Source organism: Passer montanus, unplaced genomic scaffold (genome assembly GCF_014805655.1).
Source record: "Passer montanus isolate IOZ18808 unplaced genomic scaffold, ASM1480565v1 scaffold51, whole genome shotgun sequence".
Classification (NCBI taxonomy): domain Eukaryota; kingdom Metazoa; phylum Chordata; class Aves; order Passeriformes; family Passeridae; genus Passer; species Passer montanus.
In genome coordinates, this window is record NW_024370041.1 from 1,842,852 (window position 1) to 1,870,541 (window position 27,690).

At 45.7% G+C, this 27,690-nt stretch overlaps 1 protein-coding gene across 2 annotated transcripts; it reads right to left on the reverse strand.

Moving 5' to 3' along the window:
* Positions 1-1,805: 1,805 nt before the first annotated feature.
* On the reverse strand, positions 1,806-27,690 carry SMYD1 (SET and MYND domain containing 1). Of its 2 annotated transcripts, XM_039723864.1 has the most exons (10): positions 27,267-27,690; positions 17,922-18,098; positions 16,446-16,659; positions 14,874-15,004; positions 13,124-13,162; positions 10,243-10,435; positions 6,505-6,597; positions 5,345-5,508; positions 3,688-3,856; positions 1,806-2,266 (listed from the first exon to the last, which is right to left on the reverse strand). In XM_039723864.1, the coding sequence occupies exons 1-10, from the start codon at positions 27,401-27,403 to the stop codon at positions 2,108-2,110; spliced, it is 1,476 nt and encodes a 491-aa protein (XP_039579798.1). In that variant the 5' UTR covers positions 27,404-27,690; the 3' UTR covers positions 1,806-2,107. The 2 variants fall into 2 exon arrangements, with proteins under 2 accessions (XP_039579798.1, XP_039579799.1); XM_039723865.1 differs by lacking the exon at positions 13,124-13,162 and having other exon boundaries at positions 27,267-27,689.

The window sequence follows — 27,690 nt, forward strand, 5'->3', positions numbered from 1 at the left end:
GCAGTGGGACCCATCCCTATAGCTCTGGCCACCCCATCCCCTTCTCCTCCCCACCCCTTCCCACCAGCAGGAGGGTCACAACTCCCTTCAGGTATCCAGTGTGTGTTTCACCCCGAGCTGAGACTGAAAAATTGGGTTGAACTGGAATTAAACACTTCTTCCAGGGTGAAATACAGGTTTTCTCTCCTGGCAGGAGAATTGGGCTGGTTGCTCACAGTGTAGACAGAGGGAGCACTAAAGTCATCTCCTGTACTCTTGCTTGGCACTTCAGGCCAAATGGAGAGGTGGTTTTCTGCTGCACACAGGAAAGGAAACTCTTTCCTCTTATCTGCCTTTTCCAAGGATGCTGCCAGGACTCCTCTGTGCCCAGGAAAAGTTTTGATATTGCAGATCAACACTGATCCTCATGCCAGGAACTGAACCAGTATGGATTGTCACACAGGACAGCAGAGGCACCTCACAGACAAATGGGAGGGCTTAGCTAAATAGTGCCTAGAAATCAGGTGTTGGTCTTTAGTGAACTCAGATCTGGAGAAACATCAGCAAAATTACTGAGAAATGTCAAAGAGGAAAAGATCTGGGTTTTTTTACTTGCTATTGTGCTTAGGAGCAAGTAGGGGATTCTTGAATAAACCTTTTCCTCTCCTGGCTGCCACTAAAAGTCTGCAGGAAATCAGTTGGATTTGGAGACATATGGGCAGACAACAAATACATTTTTTTATCTAGAAATCCAACTTCAGACGTTAGACTTCTCCTTAATTCTGTTGGCAGTCCACTGGCAGCTCATTTATGGACTGTCCTTCATTTCTCAGCACAAAATTGATTAAACACCTAAGATAAAAGGCAGGTGTTTTGAGGCACAGAGCCCTCAGCTCACCCTAAAGATGAGGAAGAGTGGATTCCCCTCCCTGGAAACTGCTTGTCCAGTTAGAACAATCCACAGAGCCAGTGCACCAAACTGGCAATAGCAACTGGTTTCTGGCATGGCCCCATGACCATCCATCACTTTGGGCATTTTCTGATTTGTAACAAGAAGAATAATTTATCTCAATTAACTTATCTTGATGTAAGGATTCCAGTTAGTCTCACTTGCAAATGGCCCACAGTTTGATGTTGCACCTGTGCCAGCTGCAAAATCATTTTCCAGCAGTTTTTCATCAGAAAAAAATCATTTAACACAAAACACCATCTGTGGAACTTGTTCAGTTTGCATTCATTGCCTACAGGTGTACATGACACTTCTTGGAACTGGCTTCCCACTTCTATCATCCCTTGGACACCACGGGAAAGAAATTATGTCATGCCAAGGAAGTGGTAGAACCCCTTAGGAAAAATCCATCAAAATATAACAAAGGAATTCAGAACCAGGACGTGTGTAGAGAGAAACACACTTCCAATAAAAATGTAAATAATTTTATGACAGGGTTTCCATCCATCACTGTGGACATTTTCTGATTTGTAACTAAGGAGAATAATTTATCTCAATTAACTTATCTTGATGTAAGGATTCCAGTTAGTCTCACTTGCAAATGGCCCACAGTTTGATGTTGCACCTGTGCCAGCTGCAAAATCATTTTCCAGCAGTTTTTCATCAGAAAAAAATCATTTAACACAAAACACCATCTGTGGAACTTGTTCAGTTTGCATTCATTGCCTACAGGTGTACATGACACTTCTTGGAACTGGCTTCCCACTTCTATCATCCCTTGGACACCACGGGAAAGAAATTATGTCATGCCAAGGAAGTGGTAGAACCCCTTAGGAAAAATCCATCAAAATATAACAAAGGAATTCAGAACCAGGACGTGTGTAGAGAGAAACACACTTCCAATAAAAATGTAAATAATTTTATGACAGGGTTTTTTTTCTTTGATTATTTAATGCCTTAGTGATAGAAAAGGGGATGTTGTTTCTGCCCAGGACCTCTTCCACTTTAAGCCCTCAGAAGAGTTTTCAGGTTGCTCCCACAGCAGGTCCACGCTGTCAGACTTGTGCCACTGGAAACAATCCTTGTGGATATATCCCATTGCTGTATCACATTCCCAATGTTTGGAAGTGCCACGGGTGATGTTACCCTGCAGGCATGAATTGGTGTCAAGCTCTGGGTTTATTCCTTTTTGTGGAAGAGGCTTGGTGCATTCTCATTGCTGGGCTCAGGCATGACTTGGATCTTCTGGTTCTTGAGGGCAGCTTCCCTCATCTTGTAATACATGAACTCGTTCTGCTGGAACATGCGCAGCTCCATCTCCGTCTGCACGCGCATGACCTGCGGGACACACACAGCAGGTTACAAACCCTGTGACTCAGGGGACCTCAAAACATGTGCCCAATTTCGGGCACTGTCCCCAAGAGATGTCCTAGGCCATGCAGTGACTGAGGCACCTTGCCCTCGGTGTCCCACCAGCAGGACCAAAGCAGGCTGGACACAGACACTCTGCTCCTTTCTCACTCTCATTTGCCTCTGTGCTGAAGAAGGCATCAGCCTTTCCCACATCCAGCTTTTCCAGAGGCCGCTGGGAAGCCTCACGCTCCCAAAAGTGATGCAGGACCTAGAGGTGATGCTGTGCAGAGCCAGGAAATGAGTGCACTTCCCATCCACACCCTGGGCCAGGCCCCTGGGGTGGCCCAGCACCAGGGTGGGGTCACCTCAAGTGGGAGAAGAGAGTTGCTCAGTCGCACAGTTTCACCCTTTAGACCCCAGGATTCATCAGCAGCAGTCATACCTGTGCTGCATTATAGCAGAGAATCAGAAGGGATTCTAGGATGTATTTTTACACCTCTCTGGGTATTTATTCAACCCTTTATTTAGCAGCACAGAGATAATCATGCATCATATACCAGCTATTTTCTTCCTAAAATGTGAAGGGAAGTAAAAAAATGGAGGCATCTCATCCTTTGCTACACATATGGAAGCAGTCGACAGGTTTGCTTTAGGTAGTACATATTAATTTTTCTGAACATATAAAATTGCACCAGTAAAGGTTATAGCTCTGCTATATGGGGACTAAGACATCAATAAAGGATTTAATCTGGTATCCTATAATTTTTTGTGGGGTAATAAAGGAGAATGCTATAACGCAACCAGGTCACATGAAGTGAATTAGAGGCTAAAGAAATAATAGATCCCCAGCTGCAATTGTAAATAATTCCTCACATCTGAGCAGATGCAATTCCCAATCTCCACTCTTGACTCTGCTAGGAAATGCACCTATCAGTCATCTGAGGAAAAAACACACTGCTGCTGAGGAGGAGTGGGGAGTGGTAAATACAGAAGAATGGACACCAATAAAGAAAATCAGGAGGGAAACTGGGCACATCCACCAGGTGTAACTTGATATACTCAAATTTCAATGTCATCCATCTGAGAGCTGTGAAATCAGCCTGCTGGAAGAATGGGGGCTCTGTATTTTGGCACAGCAATTTCAAAGAAGATTCAGGGGCTCGGCTGCCATTTCTCATGTATGTTCTGGTGCAGAATAAAAGCTGTTTTCCAGGGATGAAAATTTCCAGTAAGAAAGGAGATGCATTTCTCAGCAGAATGTAACATAATCTAGATAAAACCACAGCACTGGTAAGAAGCAGTCAGCACTTACTACATCTCTCAGCTCTTTTGGGCGGTTGTTTCTACAGCTTGACTGTAATCTTGCCGAGATAGAGAGCAGAGACAAAACAGGAGATGGCACCTACCTCCAGGTCTTTGGTAATTGGGTGGGAAGGTCCATGGGTTATCAGGAGAATGGCATAGGCTTTGCAGATCAAGCCATGGCCAACTTCAATGAGGCCAGCGTGCCAGTGTGTCACTCCCGCCCGCATCACGGCCATCCCCAGCTGCGCGTTGTTGGGATGGTAAATTTTCCTGGAAAAACATTGGGTAATTTTAGTTCAGGAGAAATCTGGGTTCCCAAAAGTGTCACTGACATGATGTGTTTGCCAAAGAGCAGATTGTTTACTCAGGTGAAGGGTCTGTTGCAGCCAGTGCCCTTGTGCCCCTCTTAGAAGGGATTGGGGACACATTACTCAAGGACAGAGCTGTACAGGGACACGAGTTATGCAAGATGGGATGTGAACTGGGATAGTTCAACTCCTGGCTTGGAGAAAGCCAAGCTCTGTCATCTCATGCCAAGAGAAAACCACACTCTGTCAATATTTTGACACAAGCAGAGCACAGATCTGACCCTACAGCTCAGCTGGCACCAGCTTAACCTGACACAGTGGGGTAAAATGCAACAATCACCAGCTCCTCATTCAAAGCAGGAGGAGGAACAGGTGGTTCCAGAACCTCCAGAAATGTTCATCTCACCCTCTGCAGATGCATCTCTTCATCTGGGAATTTTCAGTACCTAAGATGGGAAAAATGAAACCTCTCCTCTCCATGCAACTTTGAAAGCTGAAGCAGAGTTAGAAGCTGCTTAGACTTAGCTGGAAACCTGCCCTCAAGGGCTTCTTTTGAATTTTGAATTTGCACTTAAAGCAAGAAAGGAAACTACTGAGGTCCTCACTATGGTCAGAAAAACAGGAACACAGAGGGGAAAGAATTTTCTCTCAGTCAATTAGCTCAGCACCAGGGCTAGGACATGAAGTTTCTTGTCAGGCCTGCAAGCCAGGGAGGTGACTCTGTCACCCCTCTGCAAAAGAACAAAATATAACAGGCCTTTGGGGTAGAACTGACAAAAAGACAAGCAATGAGTGTAAGATGTCCTCATCAGGAGGGTGAATGAGATGATAAATTAGGCTTTTCTCTCTACTCAACAGTTTCCATTATTTTTCTGTCTTTCCTTTTTTCCCCCCTCCTGTTAAATACTCATGATTCCTGTTATAAAACCTCAGTAATAATAAAGTACATAATTTTTAATGTTTACCCTGGATCTAAAACCGAATTTCTTTATTCTCACTAAGCTTTTACTACAGGACTATATAGTGAGCCAAGACAAAATCCATGTAATATTCAGGAGTGAGGGGATATATTGAGTGACAGCCATTTGACATAGTTTCTCTTTGACCTCTCCTTCCTGCAGGGTGCAGGGAACAGGCATCTCCTGCAGACACAGCCCAGGCTCTGTGTCTTGCTATCAGGGCAGCCCTGAGATGCCTCTGAGACAAAACAAAAAGGGTGGTGAAAGATGTTCCTAAAACATTTGCCAGTTCCAGTTTAGTAAATCAAGATGTTTGGGAGCGCTTGTGGATTTAAGGGACCCCTCTCAATCTGGTGGTACAAAAAGGTTCCCATATGAATTTTGCCACCACTGCCTTCATGGGAGCAGACTGAGAAAATTATTGCTGTAACACACTGCTGAACATGGCACAGAGAGCACAGAGAGCTGCCAGGAGTAGGGCACAGACGCACAGGTAGCCATCCACCATCCTCTTGGCATAGTCAGCTGCTTCCTCAAACATCTGGAGGTAGGAGAGCACCTCGGAGGCAATGCTGAGGATCCTCAGCAGGTAGATGTTCGTGTCCCCCAGCACAGGCTCCTGTTTCTGCAGGCAGTCACGGCACAGCTTCACAACCTGAGTGTGGAGGAAGCAGGGACAGGAAGGGTGAGTCCAAGCACCTTTGGGCCTGAAGCTGCCACCCCAAGACCCTGTGGTTTGTACAGTCCATACCAGTCCCAGAGGCTGAGCCAGCCTCTGTGAAGGTTGGGGAAGAGAGGATGTGCTTTGATTTGTTGAGAAACATCAGCCTAGGAGAATTATTGGAACTCACAGCTTTCTCTCTCAGGGTTACACTCCTAAAACTGGTGAGGAAAATGTGATGTCTACTGCTCAGGAGAAGAAAGACACCAAGTGCCTATAGACTCACACCCCAATGCCATCCACCAGGCTCCTGAAAATATTCAATGTAAGGAATACTCTTAATGACCCCTTGGGGCTGGAGACACAGAGCTGCACTGCTCCATGCCTGCTCTAGCCATGAGTCAGTGCCCAGATTTCTGTTCCAGGGAGCTTCAGCCTTTTCCCAGACAGTTAAAACCCAGAGGTCATTACTCAACCTGGAGTGCTGCTCTCTCAGGAGAACAATTAATTTCCTGGGTGAGCAAAAGAGGGAGAAAAAAAGAAATTACTTGAGTTCTCTCACCTGTTGCCCTTGCAGCTTGGGGCCCAAGGTGGGACATGGTTCACCCAAACCACACCCCTATCCTCAGCACCCCACAAATGAGCAACACAGAACACTGAAGAGATCAACACAAAAACCCCTGATGGTCTTGTTCCACTTCAAAACACACTGTCCTTCTTTTTTTGAGGCTACCTGGCAGAGCTGACTTGTTACACCTGCCCTGTAACTCATGAGTTTCACCCAGGAGCCCTGGGTTCAACACCTGTGTCGGTCAGAGGTGCTGGAAGTCACCTGAATCTCTCTGTGCCATCAAAAGAAATTAGTCTGGGATGCCTCAGACATGGCTGTGCTTTACAGTTTCATCCATAAATTGTGAGTGTAGAGGGGGACAAGGCCTCCTTTCCTGGGCAGTGTGTGTGCAGCAAGAGAGCAGAAGTGCCAGGACTCACCTCGTGGTAATGTCCCTCCATGCGGGCTTTGTTGATCTTCTCCAGCGTGTCCTTGGAGAACTGGATCACCTCCTTCACCGTGTCTGCAGAGGGCTGGGGACAGCAGTGGGAACACCAGTGAGGCAAAGGCACTGCCTCACACATGCCAAGGGGAGCTGGTTGAAAGAATGCTCGGTCCAAATCAGCTTGGTGGGATGCTTTTTTCCCACATCACCACTTCCTACCGCTGGTTGCAAATCCCAGTGTGCCCTACAGACCTGCTGGGGCTGAAATGGGCTGCAGTGTCCCAGTTCCAGGTCACAAGGTGAAGGTCCTGCTGACTTCAGTGAGAGGGTTGCCCATCAGGCTAGTGGCCATGTGCCTCTGACATGCATGAGTAGGTTCCTCAACCCTCCCCACCACTCTTCCCCTCTGGAGAAGGGGCAGAATTCACCCTGCAACTGGGAGGTCTTGTGAGATACCAAAGAGGCTGTGAAAGCCACCAGCTGGTGAGTATCAGGTGCTCTTAGTGCAGCTGCTAGAGAGAAATGAGGCTCTTGAATGAGAAATCAGTGGAACAGGAAAAAACCCTGAATTTTACCTACCCTGAGAAATGCTGTCATTGGTTCCAAATAACCTAAGATTGCTGAGCTCAGATTTCAGCTGCACCCCGATAGGGAAATGTGTTTTCCTGCACACCTCAAAGAAGTTTGTGTTTCACCATGCATTTAGAGACATGAAGCACATCTAGGAACACCTGGCAAAACACTACTGAGCTCATAATTAGCTGCCACTTCTTTATTCCCTTAAAACTGAAATATAACATGATATCCAGCACAACCATTCATCCTCTGCTTCTCTGAGCCCTTCAAATTTGCATTTCCCAACTATTCTAGCTATCATGACCTTCCTTTTCATAAATGAGGAAATCTGAAAACAGCCCATAGTCATGTGACTCTGGGAGTTTTTGGGAAGAGCCTGGTCTGGAGACACACAGCAGAGCCAGCAGCCAAGAAAGATCTCTGGGTGTAGATCAAAAGCAGAGTCCCAATAATGCAATGAAGGATGCAAAGACTGGGAGTCAGGACTGTAGGACTGTCCTATTGTCTTTTTTCCACACTTGGTCAATTAGACTTTTGAGGAATCTGAAATTCATCTAGTTGGGAGATCCTCTTCAAAGTGTAGTATTGAAGGAAAACCCGTAATTTTCACATCCATTTACCCCTATCTGTTACAGATGTTATTATGTTAACATTTGTGTTTTGATTTATTATTCTATAGCATTATAATGAAGCTGCTGCAGCTAAACACATTTGGGCAGCTGCCTGAGCAGCACACAGGGTGTTCTGGGGCACAGAGCACATCCAAAGGCAATGTTAATGTCAGTACAAATCACATTGCTGTGCTCTCTGAGTCAAGACTCCCAGAATAAGCACCTTAAACAGCATTTCCACTGTGGCTTTGTCTAATAAAAAACCTCCCTTGCCTTTACTAGACTTCTAAGTCAGTTGCCACTAAAAACAATGGGAGCTTTGCTACTCTTTGGAAGGGGTGAAGGACTGGAGGTCAGAGCAGCTGTTGAGGATGGAAGCTGTCCATCTCCCATGTATTCCTAGCACTTTTTCCATGCAGCTGTGAGTGCTGCTGCCCCCAGGCAATTGTGCCTGAGCCCAGGAAATGTGACACAGCCAACGTGCTCTGCGGGTGAGGTCAGCATGGATACTTATTGTCTGTGGATGGGGTGTATTTTTAATAGCTGAAATCATGCACCTTGCATACTCACTGGCTTTTTCTGCACAAGCGCTTCAGACTAGATACTTATTGTCTGTGGATGTATATTGGGGTGTATTTTTAATAGCTGAAATCATGCACCTTGCATACTCACTGGCTTTTTCTGCACAAGCGCTTCAGACTGTGGGGGACTTTCCCCCAGAAGTGCACGTTTTCCTGCTGTGTGCTGCACAGCACCTCTGATGCTCACAAAAAGGGGATGCTGCATGCCTGGTGGAAGGGTGTCCCTGCTCATGGTAGGGCAGATGGAATGAGATGATTTATAAGGTCCCTTCCAAGCCAAATCATTCTGTGATTCATGGTCTCACTGTTCAGACAAGACTTGGTAGCAGGTCTTGAATGAGGGATGATATTTTTTTAATGCTGTCTACTGGAGCATGTGCTCAAAAATACTCCTGCAGAAGGCCAGATAAAAATCCTTCTGCAGCAGAGAACTGAGCTGTGGAACAGCTTTATATTAAAAGTGGAGAGGTACAGTTGTCAGCTTTAGCTGTAAGATGAAGCTTGATAATTTAAAATGGGTTTATAGCAGGGTCTTTTGCAGCAGAGGAGAACTTGACCCAGCAAGGAAAGGGTCTTCTCTAGTCCCATCTCCTGTCTCCTATGAGGGAGCTCCCTTATATCAGCTCAATACTATATCTCTAAACCTTTTCCCAAGGACAGATTTAAACTCTGCAGTATCCAGCCTTTCCTGGCTCCATCTCTCTGAAAGAAGAGTTACAGGACTGGGCTTGGCTTCCTGGCACCTCCTGAGAGGGAGGCTGAGAGTTCTGTGCTCCTTCCCAGGAAGATGCATCTCACTGGGCCTCTCCTGGTGACACTGCTTCTGTGAGGTCACATTTCCTCATCCCAACTTTTCTGTGTTGTTTCCCAGCTGCTCCACATCATCCCCTGGGCTGTACTCTCTGATTCATGGTGGGACTGCTCAACACTGCAGACCAGTGACTTGATGATGCACTTATTGCTCTGCCTTGCTTTGCCTTCCCTTATTCACTTTATAAGGCTTCCAGGAGCAGAAATCCCCAAGCTAAGACTGCCAGAGATCACAAAACCTATGAGAATTATATCCTTGGGCCGTGGAACTAAAAAGAGCTGCCAGCACGCTCATAAACTGGAGCTGCTGGCCAGGCAACACATCCCACTGCCAACAGCAAGACACAGCCTTATACCCTCCTGCTGGATGACTTGTGAGACCTCCAAGGAAAAGAAAGATTACTTAGAAATGAGCAGTTCAATGTTAATTCCTCACAGTCAGTCTGCCCACAGCAAGTGTGCAAAAATGTCAAGTGATGGTGCAAACTCCTTGTGACAGGCCTTTGCAAAGAGGGACTGTAAGTTCAGGCTCCCCACATTCCTGGAACTGGAGAGATGGTACAAACCACAGAGCCTCAGCAGCTCTCATTAGTCCTGTCACCATGGATCACCTGCAACACATTGCTCTTTCTGCACTCAAAATGTAGATTCCCTTGCATTTTCTCAGGAAAAAACAAAAAACCCCAACAACAACAACAACAACAAAACAAACACACAAAAAAACAAAACAAAAAAAACAAAAAAACAAAACAAAAAAAAACCAAAAAACCACCCCACTCCACAATCTAAATGTCAGCATTTTTATTTTCCCAGCTCTGGACCTAATTTTCCAATATTTTTCCAATACTTCCTCTCTATTGTTGGACTTTTAGGTTAAAGACAACTTCTGGGGGCTTTTTAAAATTAAAAACTGTACTTATCTTGCATAATAAAGATTAAGCTGGCCTTGCGTGTTGGGCTTGAATTGCTGTTGTGCCCAATCAAGGGTCAGTTCTGTTCTCATTTTTTTCACATTGGCATTAGTCATGCTTTTGCCAAAATCTGAATACGTTCCTATTGAGACTGCTGGGAAACCACAGTCCTAGAGACCCACAGATGACTTAGTGGAGGAGATGCGGCCACCACTGGGTTTGGAGAGTGCAGGACAACCCATACCTTGCTGTCCCCTGCCTTCACTGCCAGCATCAGGTCGTCCTTGAGCTGTTTCTTGCAGTGCTCACACGTGCAGTCGAAGTAATATTGCTTCTTCAGCTGCTTCCGCCGCTCCTCGCTCAGGCTGAGGAAATCCACGTAGGAAACCGTCAGCTCATCCCCCGGGGAAATCTTGTTCAGGGCCCTCAGCTCGATCCTGGGGGCACAGGAGATGGGAGGTGCGTTTGGAGAAGCAGCAGAAGCAGAAGTGCAGCCACAGAGCCGGCAGGGACAATCCTGCAGCCTGCCCTGCCTTGCAGAGGTGAGCCCTCGCCCTCAGGCACTGCTTTAAGTCTTCAGGGAGGCAGTGCAGAGGTGAACAGCAGGCTGGTTAACTGAATACAGAGCAACAACACTGTCACACCAGTTTTTCCTGCCCCTCTACAGGTCCCTGGTAGGAATATGTAAAGGTCTGAGCTATAAAGAGGTTATGGCTCCATTAATTTATTCATATGGGAGCTCAACCTGGACATCAACTTTTAGGTTGTTGCAGGAGATCTCACCAGAAGAAAAAAAAAACATTGAGATCAGAAATACACACCAAAATGCTGAGTTTGGATTTGGGATCTTTTTTTAAGTGCTGCTTTGCATGCTGCCCACACACCCCTGGCTATACTCCCAGATCCTGAGCTCTGCTGCCTTTGGTATCATTTTCACTTTGAAAAGTTAAGACAAATTCCCTCTGGGTGCTGCATAAGAGATGCCCTCACCTTGTTCACGCATTTCCACATAAAAGCTTAGAAGTAATTATCTGGAGAGAGTCTATTTTTAAATAGCTCTTTTGACCTATTACCACAGTTCAATTGCCAATCTCTATTACTGAGATCCATGGCAAGCCCCTGATGATGGGATTTGGAAATCCAGACATTTGTACCTGCCTTTCCCTCATGTCATTCCCTGCAAAAGGTCTTAAATAATGTGGAGATTTAGAAGTGTTCCCTTGCTCTTTCACTCTACATACTAAATGTCCCAGTTACTCTGGGCCACCTCTCAGATGTGGGGGCTAAGCAGGCACAACTGGCTAGAGAATTTGGCCAGAATGGGGAAAAAAATCCATCAAATACCATCAGTGAGGTGGTTCTTTTGTATCCACCTCCTCTCCCAACTACTAGTGAGCTCAACAGTGTGTTTAATGTACGTATCTGCCCTGAGATGGAGCTGGGGGGGACTTGCTGGCTCCCACCTGAACATGAGGTGATCTAGGTGGAACCCAACAAAAGCCTCACTAAAGGCAGAGGTGGCAGAGGACTCACAGGTATCACCAGGTGCTTTAGAAGTTAGCCTTTTGGGGAGGACATGCCTTATTCTGTGTGATCATGTTTTGCAAAGGGATTGTAATTCTCCTGTAATTCCTTCTAAAATTCCCTTGGAATTCCTGTTACAGGCTCTCAGTACCAAGGGCGTAGCTCTGCATCTTCCAGCTCTGCTAAAGCTGCTGTCAAAATTCTTCCCCGAGGCTGGTCTTGATCTTCTCTTGGTGTTGCCATATCAGCAACAAATTCCATACACAATTTACCACCAAACATGCCATTGTCACGAAGGGCAGCTATTAGTTATGTCACAACCACAGGAAAGTGCCAGACAGAGAAAGGTGCAACCAGCTACCACAGGAGGAAGTGCACAAAAAAGAGCAACTCCCATCTGAGAAGTTTACACATATAAACATTCCTGTTCACACTTCACAGGATCCTTGTCAAAGTGAGTCATGCAACCAGAGAAGCGAAATCAAGCCTCTGACTTTCATGATGCCCCTGATAGCCCAAGCACCGTGGGGGTATTTTAAGCAGCCATCCCTTGTGTGGAGGGGGTTGATAGCCTTTGGGGTAAGCCAGGAAACACATGGCATACTTTAAATACTGTAGTTAAAGGGACACTGTCAGCCAGGAGCACACCACTGAGCTTGTCAAGGGCTCTTTCCCCAGCGTCTGCCAGAGCAGCAGGGACCTTGATAGCTGCATGCACAGGCACAGTGAGTGCTTGATAGCTCAAAACTCAAATTGCCCCAAATAGCAACTCTAATCAGAAGTGAAAGTCTTTTCCCCCTTTTTTATGGCCCTGTCTGTAATGTACTGAGTAAGATTCAGTGGTGAAGAAGAGCACTTCAAATGTATTTCACATCTTCTTTGAGGAAAATGCATGCCTGCTTGAAATTAAAATTTAAAGACAACAGTGTCCCCTTAACAACACTGACTATAATATACCAAATGCCGTGAGTTAAGCAAAGACTTTTTTTGAACATATTTTTTTAATTTATTTAGTTTGGATCAGGTAACAGTGGCATCATTAAAAGGTGGGACATTAATGATGGATTATGATAAAAAGGAATTGAAATCTACATCTCATGGTACTGCTACTGTAGGCAACACATTCCTTGGGCACAGTTTGTTGCAGGAGAAACATGGAGTATTTAGTGTGTCAGTAACACAGTCATTTCTCATCTCCTAATATGCAAGGTTTTATTTTGGGCTGTACAAGATTAGCAAGACCTTGTTCTGACTTTCATGCTCTTGCCATGGTCAGGGGAGGAGAAATGAGAAGTGGAGAGGGGAAATACTGACAGGGAGGAAGCCAAGGGAGAGGGTGGGAAGGCAGAGAGGGAATTCACCCTGGGGAAGACAGTCTATTACCACTATTGTTTTAATTTACTACAAAATGCAGAGTTAAGTGAGGTTTGGGTTTAGTGGGGCTTTACACAGGGAAAGAGGAGAAGTTTAGAAAACAGGAAAAGTGGAATTTGGAGTAAACAGAGGGAGCCCCATGGGGGTCTTTGCATCTTTTCCATTAGACATGGGGCATGAGGGGTACAGGGTAATGGAGGAGAATGATGCTTTCAAGACCAACCCACCTCATCTGTGTGTGGAACATTGATCTTACAGCCTCATGACTGAAAGACAAAACAAACATCTGCAGTTTACACATGTACAAGTACAACAACAAAAAAATGGGTACATGGCATAGCACTGGACACTGTACTGACAGGAGACAAGGGGGTTGCCTGTGCCTGGCTCATGTGGCACTGCATGAGAGCTTCCCTTTTGATGTGCAGCTGCCAGGGGCAAATTGTCCATCACTGGGCCACAGAGGATTTGGTGGAGAACTGCCCTGGCACTGTGATTTTGGGAGTGGTCTTGGTCAGGGAATGTGCAAAACCTGCTCATGATGTTTGGCAGGAACAAGGGGACTGGATCTCCTGCACAGAAAGGTCTCCACTGACATCAGCAGTTGTGCTCTCTAGAACACAGCTTGAAATGGAAATCACACTGGGATATCAGCCACAATTTACCTGGCCATTAACCAGATGGTCAAGTTTAAAGTCAGTAACCAGATCCATGTGGGAGCTTTGACAAGCTGCCAGGAAAATCAATGCCATTCCTTACTTACCCAGAAAGTCAGGGCTGTTATCACTGCTGGGAGCTGTTTGGAGAGGCTCTCCTATCAGTCCACTGTGGATCCAATCCAGGGCAACTGGATATCATAGTACAGACTCCAGCCTGACTTTGGATCAGACCCTATTTCCCACCAAAGTAATAATCCAGTTTTGTTTTCTCTTGGCTCGTTTACTAGCTGCTTGGTAAATGCTGGTGCAGTTTTATCAGGGAAAACCAGCAGTGATAACTGGAGTGTAGAACCAATGTGTTAGTTAAAAAAGGAGAGGCTGGGGGAAGAGGGGAGGTTAAGTTATAGCAGTAAAGTTTAGTGAGGACAGATAGCTGTAAAATAGTAGAAGAAAGATCAGAGAAAATCCTGTGGCTGTGCAGTTTTTGGCAAGCAATTTCCCACAGTTAATGTTTTGCACACACTGCAACTTTCTGAATCAACAGCAGTCTATACCTGCCATGGCTTGGAAACTGGGAAGGGCAGAGCATCCCTCCTGTGGGCTACCTCCACTCCCAGCTCTGGTGAAGCATCTCCCATTTCCCACTGAATCTTTTTCCATCTCACTCGTCCTGCAGAGGTTTTCTGACAGGACTGGGGTGGGAATAGGGAATGCCCAGAGACTGAGAGCATTCTGCACCTCAGGCGACTCTGCTTGCAGATAACAATCTGCCACTAAGGTCCTGATGCTAAAGGGTTAATCAGTGATTAATTGAGATGGCACACACTCACCAGATGGGGGTTGTGTTAGAGATGGTTATAAACACACTGATTGCAAGCTTTGGTTAGGAGAAACTCTTGGGTTGTAGACTCAGCATAATCCTTGATAATTTGCAAGTAGAATTACTCCTTAGCTGTCTATAAATGAGACTTCAGTATAAGGGGTGAGTTAAACAGCTATTTACTACTTTAGCTACCTATTTTGAGTCTAGTTACAAAACTCATAAGAAACCAGGGAAAAATTCTTTGCTGGTTGCTGGATTTGGGGTCCAAATCTTGTATATTTGTTAGTGCATCAGATGAAAATTTTTTAAATAACGAGGGGGAAAACCAGTTTGTCTTCAGGAAGAAAGTACTGCTTGGGGTTTTTTTCTGAGCTAGAGAAGGAAAGAAGAATGGATAGATTTTCTGGCAGGGACCTGACACTGGGGGTGGCAGAGCCTGCTGAGTTGGCTGTTAGCATGCATCCCTGCTGCACCAAAGGAAAGAAATCCACTCACTTGCCATTGTTGAAGACGACGGTGCAGTTGGGCCAGCAGTCGTGGTTGGCCTGGCAGAGGTTGGGGAAGATTCCCACACCAACAGCCTGCAGTCCTCTTTGGTCACTGAGGGTAAAGCCATTGCAGCTGATCTAGTCCCAAAACACAGGCAGGAAGAAGCATTAAAGGAGAAAAAGCTGAAACACTCCAGCTGGGATAAAACATCAGAAGAGAAACAATGCAGGGCTTGTGCAGAGGGAGCAGGCCAGAGCTGAGTCAGTGTTACAGAATATTTGCTGTCAGTGTTCACTTGGGATGCCTAAGATAAACTTGGTTTGGCCATGCATTGATTTCCTTATATTTGGTTCCTGAAAATAATTCAGAAAAAGGTCACAGGAAAATGACTTTGAGGCAATTCAAGCAGAAAGCAAAGTTCACACTTATGAAAACAGGTATCAGTTAGAAATTAACCTTGACTGCTGTATTGAACCTGGTCATGTTTGCTGGGTTGCCCTCAAAGCTCTTAAAGCCAGCTACTATTCTTTGCTGTGAATTTCAGAATTACTACTTTTGCATGGCATATATTCCAAGAATTAATTATTTCACTTTTCTATATGATACACTATTATGAACAGAGCAGTTTTTAGTCACAAGCATAAATAATGGAAATATCTGCAAAGAGAAAACGTGATAGGATAAACCAAAGGAAATAATTAACTCAGCTGCTGATTATTTTACCCCATTAATAGTTTTATTTCCTTTGTGAACTTATTCTGCAGTTTTTCTGTACTTCCTTGCTCCTGTGCAGACAAGCTGTTCTCCCTGTGTCCAGTGGACTGGGTTTTCTTTGTCACAGACAAGCTGTGCTGGTCACTAGCACAGGTTCTCCCTGTGTCCAGTGGACTGGGTTTTCTTTGTGGTGTGGGTGCCAAAGCATGCTGTGTCCTCTCCCTGTACTGAGAGTGGCAAAGGCCAGCCTGCCTTGCACAGCAGCCACTGGCAGAGGGGTGAGCAGAGCCTGTGTCCCCTCTTGGCAGTGTTGGGAGCTGAGGGGGTAGGGCAGGGATACCCAGGGCTGGGAGCAGAGCAGCTCAGCCTGAACTGGAATGTCCTTCTCTGATACACTGAGAGCAAAAATTTGTAGTTAACAACTTCGTAATTGATATTATTAAATATATTTCCATTTTTTACTGTTTTTATTGTATATATTATGTCAATATAAAAAATCGAATGCACACAATATTAATAGACATCTAAATCAAAATCTACTAAAACAGATCTTCTATATTCAAATACATTCTAGATGTAGTTACTAAAAATATATTTTCTCAGCTCTCCCAGGTGCAGAGAGATTCCCAGTGGGACTTGTGATGAAAATGCAGCACCTATGACTGAGCAAACCACTTGTCTGCACATTTACACTGACAAAATGTCTCAGCCCTTGCCATGCCTCAGTTTCCCAGTCAGTGCAGAGGAGAAGCAGGTGGGGAATGGGATGAAGCCAGCCATCCTCTCATGAGGCCAGCTGGAGAGCTTCTCCCCAAGCTGGCATTACAAACCCTCCCCACGTGCACTGCCATCCCTTGGACATACCACCCCGAATATGTGGGAGATGAGCTGCATCCCGAACTGCTGGCTGTGGGGCGGCCAGAACTCCAGGAAACTCTCCACGTCAGCACGCAGCTCCTTCTTCTCCTCCTCTCCAAAGCTGTCCACGTGGTTCTGCAGCTCCTCGATGGCCACCAGGCAGCCCTCGGACAGCCCGCTGCCCTCCCGCTCCATCTTCCACAGGATGCGGGCAGCCAGCCTGGCCAGGCACAGCCACGGCACCAGCACCACGTGGGGAGAACAAAACTCGTCAAAATCCATCATGGAGAGAACAAAATTTGTCATGGAGAGAACAAAATTCATCGAAATTCATCATGGAGAGAACAAAATTCATCATGGAGAGAACAAAATTCATTGAAATTTATCATGGAGAGAACAAAATTCATCATGGAGAGAATAAAATTCATCAAAATTCGTCATGGAGAGAACAAAATTCATCATGGAGAGAATAAAATTCATCAAAATTCGTCATGGAGAACACAAAGTTCATCAAAATTCCTCTCCTGGGGGGAAATGGCGTGCAGGCAGATCAGCTGAGGCAGGCTCAGCATCTGATGGGTGATGGATAGTTAGCATGTCCAGCCTTCTGAAGGACAGGGGGATGCAGGGGTTTGTCCCAGCACCTGTGCTCTCATCTGGAGAAGTTCTACAGATCCCCAGGTCCCCAGCCCTCCACAGCTGCTCCCATTTCCATGAGGATTCCTCTCATTTTTTATGGTGGAGCCAGAATGTGAAGACAAGTTAATGTATCCTAGAGGCAAGCTGGGGAAGAACCCATCTCTTCTTTCACTTTTCCTCCTATTTCCCAGTCTCCCACACTTCCTAAAACATGCAGGGTAGGTTTGCATCACCATGTTCAGAGTTTTTGAGGCTCAGCACCAAAAAAACCAAACAGAAGCACACCTCTTGCACAACTGATGCTCCTCCACATATCTTCCCTGTAGCTGTGATATTTTATGAAAAATCCTTTTGCCAAGATTTTCCCTTTCTGAGGAGTTGAGGACATCAGGAAAGAAATGTGAACAATAACTATCTGCTGCTGTGGAATGCAACAGGTGCAATTGGTGCATGTTGGTTGTTTCTAATTAAGAGCCAATCACAGATGCAGCTGCATCGGACTCTGAGAGTCACAAGATTTTGTTATGCATTCTATTCTTGTTCTTTCAAGCCTTCTAATCATCCTTTTCTCTCTGTTCTTTTGGTATAGTTTTTAGGTAGTATTTTAGTATCATATATATCATAATATAATAAACCAGCCTTCTAAAAATAGAGTCAAGCCTCGTGTCTCCACACATGGGGAGTTCCCAACACTTCCCTGTCTCAGAGATCCTCCTGGCCTATCCCAAACCCTCTCCCACCTCCACCTTGCCCAGATCAGGCCACCCAGCTGTTCTTTGCCATGAGAGGAGCGTGCCCCAGGCCTGCCCTGTCCTCTCCCAGGCCGCAGGGCCCAGCTCTCACCTGATGTTTTCTGTGGGTGCCTTGCCGTGCCTCTTGATGGCCGAGCACTCGTTTTTGTGGCTGAGCCAGGCTGCTCTCTGGCAGGTCCTGTCGCAGTAGTGCGCGAACTTGCACTGCCCGCAGCGGTGCAGCCTCTCCTGCCGCTTGAAGCAGGTGTGGCAGATGACGTGTGTCAGGCTGGAAGGACAGAAGGACACCGTGGGTCAGCGAGGCCCAGCTCTGCCCAGTCAAGGTCCTGCCAGTTTTGCACCCCTGCACACAAATGAACCCCTCAAGATTTTTGGGGAGGATGGAGAAAGGTCCCACCCAGCTTAATGGTTGTGTTCTTGCCTGGTGCTTTTGCTGCAAGTTAAATTGTTAAATGGAATGACTTTCATCTTTGAAGGATTCAAAACAGGATTTCCAAGAAGCATCCTACAATTGTAGGCATGTAGCCATAACCAAGGGTGAGGGAGGATACTGATGAAGGAGTCTGACTTCACATCCTCCTTCTGAGAGTGTCCAGGGTCCCAGGCTGAGGGAAAACCTCCCCCATATCCCTGTTCAGGTGTCCAGCTTTTGCTCCTAGGGCTTAATTCACTGAGAAGGAGGGGGAGACACTTTGGTCTCCTGTCCAAAAAATTTTGGGACTTTCCCCTTGCTGCTAGAAAAGGCTTTTCACTGCCTGATTTGGTGTCTGCAGCTGTCTGCTTCTCCAGGCAACCGCCCACTTCATCTGGGCCTCCAGCCAGGCTTGACAGTACAGGAGAATTTAAATTCCCATCACTCAGCCACTGCTGGTGCCAGAAGGGAGGTTCTCCTCACTGCAAAAAGCTCAGAGGCCACAGGGGCTTTCTGATCAAAGGAACATTTATAATTGTGCACAGCGCAGAGGGGGGAAACTGAGACACAGGGAAATAAAAAAATTATTGATGAGCCTGTAAGGAGGATGTGCCACAAGCAGGAATCAGACTGACAGCCCCAGAGAATCCAGCCCAAAGATTGTCCTTGCTCTCTACTATACCTATACCTATATATAGGTACACACATACATATGCATGTTTATATTTATATCACAGTACATTTAAAAGGCATTTTCTTTTCTCTGAAAATATTGTGTGAGCTGCTGGCATAATCTACCCTGTGCCTTGTCTCTTGCAGGATAAAGAGGGACACAGATTTAAAAGCAGGATGACACACATCAGACAAAACCATGTGCAAAAATGAGGTTTAGATAAAAGGTTTAGGAAAGTGAGCAGTGCTGGAGGGAGCCCAGTGTAAGGCCAGCACCTGGGATGGGGCAGGGGGAAATGTGTCTGGGAAGGGGGATGCAGCCAGCTCCACTGTGTCCAATGGAAGAGCTGGGAGCTGGTGAGAAATGTGAGGCTGTGCTCTGTCAGCTGTCAGGTCAGGGGGCAGAGAGGTGCAAGAGAGATTACACTCCTTGTAAGGCAAAGCAGAGCCAGAGAGCTGATAAACCCACATGGTTACATCGTGCCAGGAAGCAGGGAGATATCTCATGTGGGGAATGGGGATCCCTCTTGCCACCTGGGTGTTTTAAGGGCAGTCAGAAAGAAAAAAGAAAAAGAAGTTTCCTTGTAGAGAGGAATGACAGGTTGGAAGGGAACATGGTGCAGAAAAATCCAAGTTCTCTAACAAGTGCTTCTCTCTCCTCAGTTTGCACCCTGAGGATAAAAAAATATTAAAATGCTGACTTTGAGTTTTGCTGTTTATTGCATGGGGTGTCCAGATTTTCCAAAGCAAACCTGGCTGGCAGAACTTTCCAGGGCTCTGGAAATCCCTCATTTCTGAGGAGCTGCAGAAATGCACCAAAAATGTAATACAAGACTTTCTGAAAAAGAGAAGGAACAGACCTTGTGGTATTGAAACTGCAGAGACAATAACTCCCAGGTAATCTGACTGGCAAGGGTAAGAAATACTACAGCTCTTACAAAACCATTATGGGATCCTCTGAGCCCCAAAATGGTTTCAAAGAAGACTAGATTTGTGGATACTCTGTGTTATCAGGACTCCAGAGGCCAGGGCTCAACTCTTGACACAGTAAAAAAATCAGGAGACACAAGTATTTGAGATCCATTCCATAAAACTTCAACTAGCATTGCTTAAGCATCTGCAAGCACCTAAATCCCCCAGGTGCCCCTTGGCAGTTGTGAAACTCCTGTTGTAGAGCTCAGAGGAGCTCAGAGCTGGATGCCCCAAAAGGGAAGGACAAAGTGGGGCTCTCCCTTGGCTGGATTCTGGTCTTTCCACCTGTCCTGAAGACACACAGCACCCAAACTCCAAAGGCTTTCAGTGGTTCACAGGCTCCTCTCTCATCTCCTTTGTAAGGTTAAATTTCTCCAAGTGGAGCAGCTGAGATTAAATTTAAGCCTCTCAGCCTGTGGAAATCATTAGTCCATGAAACCTTCTCTGTCTGGCCTAGAAAGTGTTTAGCACAACCCAAAATGGTCCAGGTACCCCAGATCTCCTCTCCAGTACAGAGAGCAGCCCATGTGGGCAGTGTGCTGCATGGCCAGGCTGATGTCTTGGGAAGGCTGACCTAGAACAGAGGCTGGACAGAGTTAAAGAATAAAGCAGGGATTTATTAAAAGGCCTCCATGGATCCACCTTGGGCAGCACAAGAGCCCAGCCAGGGCTGCACCCAAGATGAACCAAAATGGTCACAAACTGCACGAGCGCTCACGGGGTCTCTCACTTTCATCAGTTCTGCTCCATTTGCATATTGGAGTTAATAGTCCAATTATAGTTTAGCCCATGCAGTCCCATCCTTGCTTTTCTCTCTTCAGTCCATGTTTTTTGTGCTCTTGGGGCTGAGATTTGGATCATTTGTCCTTGGTGCCCAGCTGGAGCAGGAATTGTTTTGTCTCCCTGCTCTGTGCAGAGAGCTCACCATCCCCTGATACGAAGCTCAGAATTACACACTAAAGCAGCACAGAATCTGAAAAATATAAGAGCTAAACCCTGAGGCACAAAGGCAGCACTAAAAGTTCCTGGAGAGGACCCTGGGGAGTTGCCTTCTGCTGTGGCACCCACCAAGGAACTCTGGAGGTCTGAACCCTTCTGGTCTTGCTGCTCAGCTTCCCCTGCTTCATCACAGGGATAACACAACTGATTTCTGCTCAGTGCACACCACAACCTCTGAGGTGATCAGTGCCCTTTTCCACACATAGTGAGAACTGGTTCTCACCCTCCCCAAAAGCAGGATCTTCTTTAGTACAGTGATGCCTCCAGACCATCACAAGCTTGCCAAGTCAGGATTTAGGGCTGACTTAGAGGGCAGATGCCACTGACTGACTCACTGAATGACTTTCTGGGGAGCCTCAGGTTTCCTTGGCCTCCCACCCCAGCATCAACCGAGCTGAACTCTGAAGGGCTCACGTGCTCTGGTGTTACTTAGGTGGGACACACAACTACAACTAATCCTCAATGCAGCTACGTGACAAAAACAGTGATTCAATGTGCCAGCCAACAAATGCAAGAGGCAACACAGCACTGACAACTAAACCATGGCTCCTGCAAGCACAGCTTGCAGTGAAAGCTCAAGAAACAAATAACTCTTGTGACTGCTTGGATTGGATTCAGACAGATTAAGGTCTGTTGGACCTGCCAGGGTTGAGCACTGTCACAGGAAATGTACTAACCTCATCTCCAAGACATGCACAGCCCAAACATCTGCCATCCAGCACACAAAACATCTCATTCAGTGGCCTGGAAAAGCCAGGTGAGATGGCTTTAGTGCAAAGAACAGAGAAGGATTTCAGTGAGTAGCTGATGGACACAGTGAGCAGCTCCCAAACTGTTAAACATGGGTCCCTGCTATCCTGTACATCACAGATGATACACAGAGATGGCCCAACTTACACCTAAATCCTATTTATTATTGCTTGGCAGGGCATCTCTCTCCCCAGTCTGCTACAGAGAACAGCATAAGAACAACTTAGGATGTAGGGCAAAGTCTCCTGGGTTTTCAAAGCAGAGGCTGTAACACTTCATTAAAGACAACAGCCTAAGAAAATGCACCTGCTACCTAAAGATGAATTATTAGCATAAGAATGGGTTTGCTCTTTTTAAAAGGAGTTGGAGCTTAGTACTTTCATCTTTAAAATGTTAGGGATGATATATCCTAGTTTTTCTGATTTGAGAGGAGGATTTATTTTAGATTAATTTTTGACTATTTTATTTTTAGTCTTTCATGACAAGATTTCCTTTTCTTAGAGGTGTGGGTGAGATTTTCTTTAAAAAATCTAGATTTGTTCCCAGGTTTTAATTAGGTTTTTGAACAAATGAGATAGTAATAAAAAATCCAACCCCAGAACATTTTTTAAAAATATGAATACAATCACATTAGCTCTCAGTTTTTATCGGTGTCAGTTCAAAGAATTTGTTCCCATAATCTTTTCAGTTATGCTGTTATGGAAAATTTTGGATTTCTTATATGTCTAGGTCATCCTAACTACAATAGCAGAGCTCCCCACATTTCCTTGGAAAATATTTTCAACCTCTTTGTACATCAAAAGACATGCAAAATTTGCACGATCTCAGGTTTTTATCAATTTGCAGATCCCTCATCAAGCAGATCTTCAGGTGATCTCGACTTTCCACCACATGACACTGCTTTCCTTGGCTACTGCCCCTCAAATCCTGCTGGTTAAAGAGCAAACCTTCTCCTGGCAAAGGCTGACAGAGACATATGAGGCATCCCCTTGCTTATAGGAAATGTAAACTCTTGCAGGCCTGAGAGCCAAGTGATGTGTCAGAGGAGAAGGTCACATACAGTACATGGAGCCCAGGCACTGGGAATGCCATGGACATGAAGGTGATGGAGGAAAGGAGACCTGGGGTCTTCAAGGAGAAAGCAAACAGGGAGGGAGGATTAGAGAAAGCTTCAGTGAGAGGCTCAGAGCCTTTGCAAATTGAAAAACTACACCAACAAAAGCAAAGAATCCCTTGAGAGGATGCATTTCCAGCTTTCTGCTTGTATGTCAGGGCAAAGCAGGCCTGACAGTGGTGTTTTCTGGGTGATATTTCAGCTGGTGACAGCAAGGCTAAGTCAGAGATCAGGCTGTGTCTACACTTTATCCTGGAAATCACACAGACTTTTGCACCCCTTTGCCCTCAGTATTCACCCTCTCTTTAAGCAGCCTGCTCTCATTCAGGTAGAAGTAGCAGGCTTGATACAGGAGTCAATGCTAAGTATACACTGCATTAAGCAACTAAGTTATAAAATCATAAAATCCAAATGATTTGGGTTGGAAGGGACCTTTAAAGGTCACCTAGTCCCAGTCCAACCCCCCTGAAATGAACAGAGTTATCCTAGTGAGTCATACTCTGACCTTAAAATCTGACTGTGAGCTGGCTGGTGTTTATAGGAACCTCATTTTTCTTTGAGTTTTACATACTTCTAGATTAAAAGTCTCTGGCACTGTGTAAAAAACTGCTGCTCAGATGACCATCTGAGGCTGAAGAGTACAAACCCTCACCAACTAAAACAACTTTAGGGGCTCTCAGGGTCCCTGTGACCTTCAGAGGCTTCCAGGGTGATACAGCCTGTAGATTTAGGCACTGAAATGTGCTCATCTGTACCCTGTGTGTGAGTAGAGATTCCTCACCACACTCAGTGGGGTCTGGAAAGCCATTCAGCTCAAAGGTAGATGTCTCTGTTCACTGCACATATGGAGATCCATTGATTATATCAGCATTTAGTGTTGGATTCACCTGTCTGGACACAGAATTCCAGTGTTAGGCTCTGCAGGGAGACCCCATGATAGAGTTTTGTCAAAGGAAACATTTGTCCTTTTTCCCAAACAAAATCCCCACAATTCCTCAAACAGCCTCCTACTGAAAGACATCATTAAAGTGCAGTTGGGTGACAAATTACTTAGACAGACTGTATCTGTCTAGGTATCCATCTCTGTCTACATATATAAGTCAGGTGGGAGTCTGTACTGTGATATCCACTGTATATATATATTTTTTTTATTTATTTCTATATTTTTATATATATATATCGATTGGATCCACAGTGGGCTGATGGAAGAGCCTCTCCAAAGATCTCCCAGCAGTGGTGGAGGTAACCAGCAGTGATAACAGCCCTGACTTTCTGGGTAAGTACAGGAAGGGCATTGATCTGCCTGGCAGCTTGTCAAAGCTCCCACGTGTAACTTGTTACTGACTTTAAACTTGACCATCTGGTCATTGGCCAGGTAAATGGTGGCTGATATCCCAGTGTGATCTCCATTCCAAGCTGTGCTCTGGAGAGCACAGTGGTGTTGCATCTCTGCAGAGCTGCTCCTACTAATCCCAGACAGATCTTTGCTTTGCCTGCACAGCTTATGCAGTCGTGCAGAAATCACTGTGTGGCCTCTGCACTACAGCTGCCTTCCAAACACCTTTCAGCAGCAAAATCAGGGGAAGGATTTCAGGGTCTCAACACCCACAGACTGGGAATACACTTCCCAAAGGACTGAGTTCTTCAAAGGGCTGGGAAATAGAGATCAGCTCTGCACTCTTGTGGATCTGTGTGGTCTTTATGCACAAGAGAGCTCAGATCTCTGGAAAATCTGGTCACATATTTGCTAAGGCCTGAGCAAAAAACTTAAACCCAGCAATCTGTCATATCTGAGTCCCTTTTCCACAGTACACATACACAGTGCTTTCAGCAAGGCATGGGGGATACTGAGTTGAATTAGGATGAGGGACTCTGGATTTTGGGTTCCCCTGCAGGCTGAGACCCTTTTTTAATAGTGTAGACTCAACAGCAATTTTAGGACCTATACACCTGTGTTTGTGGGCTGGGAAAAGCACATGCTTCTTCACTGGGCTCTTCATCTGTGCAGAGGCAACAGCAGTTCCTACAGGGCAAAACCAGCTACCAAGGCCAGGCGTGGATTTAATCTTGCAGGAGTAAGGAATATGAGGATGCAGGCAGCCCTTCTTTGACAGCAATTAATTAAATGGAGTTTGATGCAGCTGAATAGAAGGGACCTCTAAAACCAAAGCCCTGGGTGTGGAAGAGAAGCATCAAGGTAATTTCCACAAGAAAAATGTGTGTTTGCATTATATCTCACACCCAGGCTATGTCCTGCCAAGCTCTAATCAACAAGTCTGTTTCAGAGATTTTGGGACTGTGTTTCACCTCTGACCCATATTCAGTGCTTTGAGATGAAATGTGCCACGGGAGGGTAAGAATCCATTATTATTGCACAACAGTTGCAGAGAAGGGCTGTGTTTACCTTGACTTCTACGGCTCAACCTCTGGACCTGCCCTCTGGGAGCTAAACAAGCCCAGCTTGGGGAGGAAGGGAGAGAAGCAGGGAAACACATCTGAGGTTTTCTGTTGGAAAGCTCAGCCTAAGACACAGTCTCAGTGTGAGCTGTGCAGTGATATCTTCTGCCCTTATCTCACATTACACCAGTGACATTTGAAAATGCAGCAAAGTCGCAGCTCTTCAACACGGGCAGCTCTGCTCTGTGCATGGTGGAACATTGCACATGGAAGAAAAAATATTTTTAACCCACCATCAAAAGTCAGTGGTTAAAAAAAAAAAGTATTTTTAATAAGGCATATGAGAGAAATAATTGTCCATAGGCACTTCTGAAGCAAATCACCAGAAAATTCCAGCTAGTGACACGAGTGAAACTGAAGTACTGACTCAAGAGCTAAAAGGACACATCAAGGAGAAATTATTTTGTCACCAACTCCTGTAATTGAGCTCAGGGTTAAGACTTCAAGAACTCAACATTTTAAAGTGAAAAACGACATTTTTAATGTGAGCTCTTGCAATGATATATTAAAATAAAAACTAAAGGTGTCATTCCTGCTATGGCAAAGATTCATAATAATTTTCACCCAGTGACAGTTAAAGGACAAAGCAACAGTGAATGAAAGACACATAAAAAACTTATTTCTTCCTCTGCCTATTTGATATCCAATTCTCTGCTACTGCCAGATCACACAGTGGCACTGATCAGCTTCAGCTACAATATGACCAGGGCTAATACAGCAGCACAACCTCTGCTTGTGCCCCAGACTTCGTTAGCAGAGCTGGTTTAATTAGACAAACTCAGCTGAGCAGAATTGCTCACAGCCCTGTTTAGTGTGCAGGGTATTTACAGAAGTCACTGGCTTTTTGAAATATCCAATTCTCTGCTACTGCCATATCAGTGGCACTGATCAGCTTCAGCTACAGTATGACCAGGGCTAATACAGCAGCACAACCTCTGCTTGTGCCCCAGACTTCGTTAGCAGAGCTGGTTTAATTAGACAAACTCAGCTGAGCAGAATTGCTCACAGCCCTGTTTAGTGTGCAGGGTATTTACAGAAGTCACTGGCTTTTTGGGGCTAAAAATTCAGTCTCAGAACTCACCATGATGCCCTTGAAGAGCACTCAAGACTTTCTTAAGGTCAGAATTAAACCTTCAGCTGCCATCTAAGTCCTCAGCTTAAAAATCTGGGCCACATTCTGTTCTCAGTTACCATGTTATAAAGCTGAAGAAATTTCATTTGTGTCAGAGGCTTTAATTTAGATTTAACCCAACGGAAATCAACATAGAAATCCATTCTTTGCATCTTTTCTCTTTCAGGTTATTTAAGTGAATCTTCCACTGATCCAAAGGGCAGAAATGGACATCTACAGCCACACCAGCAGTGCAGGTTGAGTGAATGTTGTGTTTAAAACAAGCAGCAGAAAAGAAAAATATCCTTGCACCAGAACTCAGAGTTTGGCTACATCAGTGTGAACATAAATTTAAAACCAGTCTTGTGAAAGAGCAACAGCAGACGTTTGTCTCCAGTTAGCTCAGCCAGCTGTAAATATTAAATCTCTAACAGAAACAGTGTCACTTGCTGATCCCCACCAGCTCCTTGTTCCAGGGCAGTGGGTGATGAAGCTGGAAGTGCAGCTGGGGATGGTACTGTGAGCAGAGCACAGCAGAACTCACTTTTATCATGTATAACCCATCAGAGACTTCAGCAAAGCCAGATCTGAGACTCCTGTACCTGAATTTCCCTGACTCCAGGCAGTTCTCTGCAGTGTAGCACGGGGCTGTGAGGCACTGAATCCATGCAACTTTCACTGCTTTTCTGAAAGGTTACAGCACCAAGCACCTTGCAAGGTCACATCCTGGAAACAAACTGCACCTAGTGCAAGTGAACAAGCTGATCTGAGCCCTGGGAAGGACATTCCCTACAAGCTGTCAATGTGTCTTCCCAGGAGCACTTCTGACTTCCCTCTGATCCCTTCTCTGATGTCATCCAGGCACCTCCAAACTTTTATACAACCACCTAGGTGAAATTTTGCAGCGGGATTATTTCTGGTCTGAGTTTTCCAAGCGCTTTTCTCTTACCTGTCAAACACCACGGCTGCGTAGGCTGGCTCTGCGAAGATGACATCCCCAGGCAAGAACTCCTTCTGGGCTTTCAAACCCCTGCCTTTGCCTTCAGTTGTGAACAATTCCACTGACTCCATTCCTCCTTTGGTCATGCCAGGGACCCCAGGCTTTGGGAGGTGGGTATCTCAGAGCAAGCCAAACCTCCTGTCACTCCTGCCAACCTGGACGTGCTGCAGGGCCAGCCTTATAAAAGCAGGGCTGGTCTGCCCCCTCCCCTGGCCACATGGATTCCCTTAGGAGGGCCAGGGGGTGGGAGCAGGAGAGGCAGGAGATCCTCTGCTCAATATCCCTGAACTATGCAGGGATGGGACAGGGCTGGGCTTTCTGCTTCATTAGGAAAACCCTCTCCAAAAGTGACACTGGGAGGTGTTTCTCCCAG